The sequence below is a fragment of the Lycorma delicatula genome, chromosome 3 (assembly GCF_047948215.1).
Source record: "Lycorma delicatula isolate Av1 chromosome 3, ASM4794821v1, whole genome shotgun sequence".
Classification (NCBI taxonomy): domain Eukaryota; kingdom Metazoa; phylum Arthropoda; class Insecta; order Hemiptera; family Fulgoridae; genus Lycorma; species Lycorma delicatula.
In genome coordinates, this window is record NC_134457.1 from 173,953,965 (window position 1) to 173,962,716 (window position 8,752).

The window sequence follows — 8,752 nt, forward strand, 5'->3', positions numbered from 1 at the left end:
AATATCAAAAAAAATAAACTTTCTCTTACCTCAGCATCTCCTACATGAATTGTTAGACTATCATTTTTTTCAATAATTGCACCATTTTCTAATCTACCTTCTAATTTAATTTTACAAACATCTGATCTCTGTGGTCGACTATCTGGCTGTCCAGCTTTCAGTACCTATAAACATAATTTTTTAATGTTATTAATACATATAGGAAGCTAAGTGAATTAACAGATTTATTTTTTTGTTGATTCACTTAAAATCATAACTACAGTCCAATGCCTAGCTTCAGCTACTGTAATTTTGTCTGATACAACCTAAATAATATCAGAAAGGAATCCAAAATCTTATTACACTGAAAAACATGTATTTCTCAGAGAAAAAAAGAGAAAATTTACAAAATAATTTTTTAGGTCAATTATGTTTTATTACAGTAATGTGGAAGAAGTGTTAGGAGAAGACCAATTTGGTTTCAGGAAAAGTATAAGAACAATTTAAGGAAGCAATTTTAGGGCTCAGATTAATAGTAGAAGGAAGATTAAAGAAAAACAAACCAACATGCTTGGCATTTATAGACCTAGAAAAGGTATTCGATAACATTGACTGGAATAAAACGTTCAGCATTTTAAAAATATTAGGCTTCAAATACAAAACTAGAAGAATGATTGCTAACACTTACAGGAACCAAACAGCAACATTAATAATTGAAGAACATAATTAAAAGGGAGTTTAACATAAAAAAGGGAGTCCAACAAGGATGTTTCCTATCCCCGTTACTTTTTAATCTTTACATAGAACTAGCAGTTAGTGATGTTAAAGATTAATTTAGATCCGGAATAACAGTACAAGGTGAAAAGATAAAGATGCTACGATTTGCTGATGATATAGTAATTCTAGCTGAGAGTAAAAGAGATTTAGAAGGAACAATGAACGGTATGGATGAAGCCCTACACAAGAACTATCTCATGAAAATAACCAAGAACAAAACAAAAGTAATGAAATGTAGAAATAATGAAGACGGACCACTGAATGTAAAAATAGGAAGAGAAAAGATTATGGAGGTAGAAGAATTGTTATTTGAGAAGCAGAATTACTAAAGATGGACGAAGCAGGAGCAATATAAAATACCGATAGCATAGGCGAAACAAGCCTTCAGTCAGAAATATAATTTGTTTACATCAAAAATTAATTTAAATGTCAGGAAAAGTTTTTGAAAGTATATGTTTGGAGCATAGCTTTATATGGAAGTGAAACTTGGATGATCGGAGTACCTGAAAAGAAAAGATTAGAAAGCTTTTGAAATGTAGTGCTACAGGAGAATGTTAAAAATCATATGGGTGGATAAAGTGACAAATGAAGAGGTGTTACAGCAAACAAGTGAAGAAAGAAGCATTTGGAAAAATATAGTTAAAAGAAGAGACAGACTTATAGGCCACAATAAAGGCATCCTGGAATAGTTGCTTTAATATTGGAGGGACAGGTAGAAGAAAAAAATTGATTGCAGGCAACGTTTGGAATATGTAAAAGAAATTATTAGGGATGTATAGGATGTAGGAGGTATATTGAAATGAAACGACTAGCACTAGATAGGGAATCTTGAGCTGCATCAATCCAGTCAAATGACTGAAGACAAAAAAAATACACTAATGTTTATCTATAGTAATTACGCATAGGATTACTATAAAATAAAGATGTCACAGTAAATTCTAAGCATCTAAGTTATTTTTATCACTAATGTGTCTAAGGAAAACAATTAAGAAAACATATAAACACATTTTAGTCCCTAACGACCAGTGACTTTTAACAGAAAATTGCAATAAAAACAAACAGATGAAATCAGATATTTATTTAACAGATGTATGTTTTATTTAATTTTTTTTTAATTTAAATTAAATTCAAGTTTAAGGATATTTAATGATAAAAATTATGCAGATATTTACAGATGACTAATACTTTTTTTCATAAAATTTAATTCCAATTTACAACACAATGTTTTAGATAACTACATAATTTATTAAAATTAAAAACTGAAAGATGTTCTCATGGTTCTCACAGGACAAAATTCTGAGCAACAGGAAAACTGTTTTGCTGTCTGATTTGATAAAAGTGAATATTATTTTTTTAGGAATAGACCTTTTTATATGAATCATATTTGCTGGAAGGAAACAAGGATCTGACTGTGGATTTATTATTATGAAGACAGATTCAAATTTTTTTTTGATAGCCTGAAAATGTAATGCGTGCACATAGGCTTAATATTTAACAATGATCCCAGCTAAGCAACTGATTTTAGTACTTCATCCCTTAACATTATGGTTTGATCTTATGGCAAATAAAATCAATTTGGTCATCTCACAAAAATTTATTATCTAGATAATGCTACACAACAGACAACACAAACTACTACTTTTACACTTTTACCATAAAGAGAATGTTAACTATACAAACAGCAATAGTTTTATCGATGTTTAAAGTTAGAATGATTAGTGATGAGTAATGAATGGATTTCTCTGAAATGATGAAAATGAATTTTCTAAATTTTCTCTATAATGTACTTTTTACTCTCTAAAAATTACTTTTTAATACAGACAAATTGTATAGCTTCTGAAAAGTTTGGTAGGGAATGAAATAATACTTTGAAAAAGATGTTCAGAGTCTATAAAGTTTGATTTTTAACCAGTTTTAAATTGCTCCTATGATTCAATAATTACTAAGTTATTTAGAAGTATGATGAAATAAACTAAAAGCTTTACTCCTGAACCTGCATCTCCAAATCACAAAGAATAATTTTTTTCTTCTTAACTACTTAATTATTTTTAAATTGGGAAATAGCTGCTCTGGTAGAAAATTTTTTAAGTGGGAAATTTTTTTCAGTAGAAAGATGTAATACTGAAGACTGGTAAAGAGTTTTGATAAATTAGTAATAACATATTCCTTTCCACACAAATGTTCACAACTACAAACCAAAAACAAAAACTAACAGTAATTTTTATCTTTAAAAGTTTTAGTACAGTAATATTTTGTAGAGACAATCATATCTACAAAGAAATGTAAATATTAAAATTAAACAGACCAATGTTCTTCCCAATTTTATTTACAATAGTATAATTGACATTACCAATCTAATAAAACTCAGCCTGTAACAATATCACTTGTACCACCACCACTACTATAAAAATCATGCTCATGTAAATCCACATTGATAAATTGCTTGTTATACAATATTTTTATTTAAAATTGGTTCTAACACAACAAAAGTATAAGAGTAATTTGATTAATTTATAAGCAAGAAATTGTATCACATTGCAAATATTACTGTAATCAATAACAATTAACAGAGTATAATCTCACTCATTTTTTACAAACTAATAATGCATGACCTACACCTATCACAAAGTTGCTGAATTGGTCAATGTTTTAAGTTATAAAACTTCGGATTTATATATCTAAAATGTCCTGTTAATGATGTTTTTATCAGTCTGAAGTTTGTACTCTTCATTTGTTATGCCATTCTGTTACATCATTAACAATTAACTCCAAAAATGTCTGGAGAAAAAGTCCCACAGAACACACAATATCTCCTGACAACATATTTCTCTTTAGAAGATTTATACAAAAATAACATTTTTGATAATATAATGTCATAAATTCAGCTACAAAAAACCACGAACAGAAATTACATACAAACAAAACATACCACGTAAACAATAATATATCACTTTTTATTTTCAAAATTATCACGTTTATGAAGTGTACTCACAAAAATGACTATTCATAAATACATCGGAAATATTACTCAATAAATTATACCAAGTATAAACATAGTAGAAATTAATCAATTAACTGTAGAACTGCTTTTTCACAAAATAAATAATAATAAATTGTACTTATAGTAGGGGGTTAGGTTTCGGTGAATGTCTACTGTTCCCCCTCATCAGCTGCAGACCAACATAGAAACATGGCTGAAAACACAGGCGGCTCCGTTCTATGACGAGAGTATTGGAAAGTTGGTACCACGCTATGACAAATGTCTAAATCGGAGTGGCGACTATGTAGAGAAACAGTGTAACTATGTAAGTATTTGTTACAAATAAAAATTTTTTTATTTTCACTATGGTTTTAATTTCGTGACTGATCGGACCTTGAAAAAAAATATAATAACCCTCATATCTTCATGAAATGAGGACAGAAAATTAAATCTGTTTAAACAGTACAAGTTGGATGAGAAAGAACAATTTGTATCAGCAATTTTAACTGGAGCCAATAAACAAATATAGCTGTGACAAAATTGATTGCTTATTTCACAGGAACAGATTGATAAGATACACTTAGGGTTTACATTTCAGACATTAATTAAAAATACTTTTTCAACCTATTTCATCAATCAAATAAGCTCCACTCAATTTTAGAATGGGTTTTTTTTGGAATGCTTAACGTATACAACATTTATTGTGTTTTAAAAATTTTATCTTTTTTTTTTTTTACCAAAATTATTTAAAATTTCCATCGATGTTGGCTTACTCAATGTTAATACAGTACACGTATTAACATTAAGTAAAGCAACTTCAGTGGAAATTTTAAATAATTTTAGTAAAAAAAAAGTTAACTTTAATTGCAATATTTGTGGATGTTTTTAATTTTTTTTTTAATTTTTGCACTGAACAACTATATGTTATGTAATGTTTGTTTTTTTTTTTATTTTGCTCAATAACCTAAGTTATAAAAAGTAATCAATTATAAAAATGTTGAATGGTAGTTGTATGTGTTAATGAAGATAAAGTCAAATCAGAAAACATTACTGAGGATGGGCTTATGCCTGAAAGCGCTATAATGAAAAGGAAATAAAAGTAAGAATATGTTTCTTTAATTCTGTAATTGGCGGATTGACTGAAATTCAATACATACAGGCAATATATATTATATATATATATATATATATATAGCAGAAAGAATTTTGCCTTCTGCAAAATCTTTAATCTTAAACTGATGCCAACACAATTTAAAAATTAGCTCAAAAAGAAGAAGACATTGGTCACACCTAATACAAAAATAGGAAAATTTCAAATGGATTACGTTGCTATAACCAGGAAAAATCAAACAGAAATAATGAACACCAGAGTTAAAAAAGGTCTAAATTCAGATCACTACTTAACAATAATTAATGTAAAATTTCAACCCAATAAACCCAAATCTAAACCACTTTAAAACCAGAATAAATACAAAAGCCATAAAAAAACCACAATACCCAGCCATAAAAAAGAAGAGTATCTTAAAAGAATAAACCAAGCAAAATTAGGAACAGACTGGAATGAGATCGAAGACAATTTAAAAAAAAAAGTAACAGAAGGAATCAAAATCTAAAAAAAAGCCCAAGCACAGATGGTGGAATAATAAGTGCGACAAGGCGCCAAATAAAAGGGCAGAAGCATGGAAACAATGGAACTCCTGTAAAACAGAAGAAAATTGGAACAATTTTAACATATAATGAAAAGACACGGCAAGAATCATTAGAAGAATCAGGAGGCAGCATGACACTTGAAATGGCAGCATGACATCGTTAAATTGGAAACTATGAAAATAACTTCAAGCAGTACAACTCTAGGAACTTCTACAAGACCTTCAAAGATGAACTCCAAGGATACCAACCAGCAGGACTATGTTTTAAATGGGATAACAGTAATCTAGCCTTAAATAAAAAAGAAAATAACAACATTCCAGCAAAATATTTTCAAAATTTACTAAACTGTGAAACCCCTAAAAAATTATTAGATTTCACAACTAATAACAAACCCAGACTCGGAACCTCCACAGAACAGGAGATAGAACAGATCATAAAGAAACTGAGAAACAATAAAGCACCTGGAGAAGATGGAATAATGGTGGAAACGTTGAAATTGGGAGAAGGGAATATGGTAAAGAAGATGCAACAAATCTGCGAAAAAATTTAGAAAACTGAAAAGATCCTGGAAGAATGGAAACTTGTCCTCATACACCTTCTGCACACAAAAGGAGAGAAAACAAACAGCAATAATTGTAGGGGAATCTCCCTCCTACCAGTAGCATACAAAATTTGATCAAAGGCCCTCCAATGTAGAATCAACGAACAAATGGATCATCTAATTGGTGAATACCGGGCTGGATTCAGGAAGGGCAAATCATATGCCGAATAAATGTTCAACCTTAAGAGCATTATACGGCTTAGAGTGACAACCGGCAAAAATACAGTTAGTAAAATTCATGGACTTTAAGAAGGCATATGACTCCATAGATAGACCAACATTATTTAAAATGTTTGAAGAATTTGGCACAGACAGAAAGACCCGCAAAATTACAGAACAAACTCCCAAGTTAAATTCAGGGGTGAAATTTTGGAAGCCAAAATCAAGTCAAGAAAGGAGTTCAGCAAGGGGATAGACTATCACTAATGCTTTTTAAGATTGTACTGGAAAAAATCAACAAGGAATGGTGGAAACAATGAGAAAAAGATAATATCAAAAAAATATGACACATAGACATAAATATCATAAACATAGAAGACACATGGATAATGATTGAGAAACTACAGGAAACAGCACAAAAAATTGGACTACAAATCTCATTAAAAAAAATGGAATATATGGACCGAATGAAAAATATCTAGAAACAAGAAATGGCAAGAGCAACAGAATTAACAGCTCCAAGTACCTTTGAGAATGGATTCAGACTGGATAAAATAGCAATAGAAACACAAATTAAGAAAATGGAAAAAGCCTATGGAATAACAAAGAACCAGTACAACAAAAAATGGTATATCCATACAGGCGACTGTCATCAAGCCAGGATTATACGCCGTAGAATGTTTATCCATGAACAGAAAAGGACATATCAAGGAGAACGAAATGTGGGAACAAAGAATACTATGGAAAAGTTTAGGACCACGGAAAAACAAATGAGAGTGGCGACTATGGAGCAACAAGGAATTCTACAAGAAAACAGAAACCTTCACAACGGCAAGAAAACAAAGGGCTAAATTTTATGGACACCTAAAGAGGATAAACACAAATAGGCCGACAAAACTGATTTTTTATCATCTTATTAAACTCAGAAACACAACAAAGTGGGTCAGGAAAATCATAAGTGATCTGCTGGAAATGGGCATCCTGGAAGAAGAGATATGTGACATGGATATTTTCAGGAAAAAGATAGATAATTGGAAGCAATTTAAAGAACAAAAACAGGAATGGGAGATGAGTTTAAAGTAGAAAAGTAGACTGGCAAGCAGAAGGCTGGTAGTGAGCGAATAAAGAAAATCTTGGAAGCAAGAGAGATGAAACTCATAAAGCCAAAGTTCATTGTGGTCCAAAGAACTTAACACTTCAAAAAAGTGTATATGCGCGTGCGTGCGCACAATTTAAAAATAATATAGTACACTTTAAAATTAAAACTAAGTGCCTCATTAATACAACTTTTGACTCTGTCAAATATTAACTATAAAATCGAACATAAACTGTAAAAACTACCAAATTAGTGTGGTGTAACATTGTACAGCTAAAGAAACTTTACAGTCTTACAATTCTCTTAAGTGATGGCCTAATTTCTAAATGTTGGTTAATTATAAAAACTCGCACATCCAACAAAACACCAAACACAATTACTACATATTGACTCTAAAAGTGTGTCTACATACACGACTCAAAAAAGCATGTAGTTAAATTGAAAATACAGAACAAATCTACGGCAATATTACGATACCAAATTATTTCTTCAAATGTGGTCATTCAAATAAACTAAAACAGATAAATAGCATTACAATGAATAATTTCATGAGATGCGGCAAATTACATACAAACTTTACTTTTCTTTACTCGCTTACACAACAAACTAACCTTACCACTAATAAGGCGTAGTACTATAAAAACTAACCTTTTTTTTCAGCTGTCCGCTTCCAAGAATATCCACCCATTCTTCCTTTTCTTTTATTGTTTCTTCGGCACTTTTGAGATCTTTCTCTTCGTCATTTTTAATATTTTTTTCATCGTCTGTTTTATTATGTAAATGATTAGCTTTAATTTCCTCGCCGATTAAATCAGCAGAGGAACCTTGTATCAAATTTTCCTCATTGTTAGGAATTAGAGAGTTTGCAGATTGACTTATAATACTGTCTTCAAAGTTAACATCAGCCATTTCAATACTAATTAGAAAAACTCCAGTTTAATGAAAACAATTTAAATAATAGTCCAGCAGTAATCACAAAATATTCAATTCATTGAGTTACACAACACTTTCAAAACAGGTGTCTCATACAAAAAAATAATCAGCTGTAAATCAAGGTCCAAATCTCGTACACCAAAACCAAGAGTAGCTACCTCTAAAGATAAATTTTATTTCTTTGTGTAATTTACTAGATTGATTTCATTTTTTTATTTTTAATCTTACTATTATCAACAACAATTTAGTTGATCTGGAATTATGGTGAATGAAGTAATACTTCTGTCAGCACATAGACAATCCATACCCGTTTGTATATCTACGCGCTATAATTTGAATCTCTTCATGTTAGAAAAAGCACCCTAAAATGAAGTGCACTAACAATTGAAAACTAACTGTTATAACAAAAATTCGTCTAGCGTGAAGAATAATACAGATTAAGAGATGCACTATAAATCAAAAGTGTAGCGTTTTACAAAAAAAAAAAACCAATTGCAAAACTAAATTTTATTTATTACATCCATTGTTTAATCTTTAATTATACTATTTATATTCATTTTACTTGAGCAAAACTAAT

General features: G+C 30.1%; 1 protein-coding gene across 2 annotated transcripts in view; it reads right to left on the reverse strand.

Annotated features, from left to right (window-relative positions):
* Positions 1-8,279, reverse strand: part of zda (peptidyl-prolyl cis-trans isomerase zonda) — a 33,450-nt gene extending 25,171 nt beyond the window's left edge. The window contains exons 1-2 of one of the 2 annotated variants that reach the window (XM_075361066.1): positions 7,891-8,279; positions 30-164 (exon numbers count right to left, since the gene is read on the reverse strand). In XM_075361066.1, the coding sequence (XP_075217181.1) occupies positions 30-164; positions 7,891-8,151 (396 nt within the window). In that variant the 5' untranslated portion in view covers positions 8,152-8,279. The remainder of the gene's footprint in view (positions 1-29; positions 165-7,890) is intronic. The other variant, XM_075361065.1, reaches the window with a different exon arrangement.
* Between the last annotated feature and the right edge of the window lie 473 nt (positions 8,280-8,752).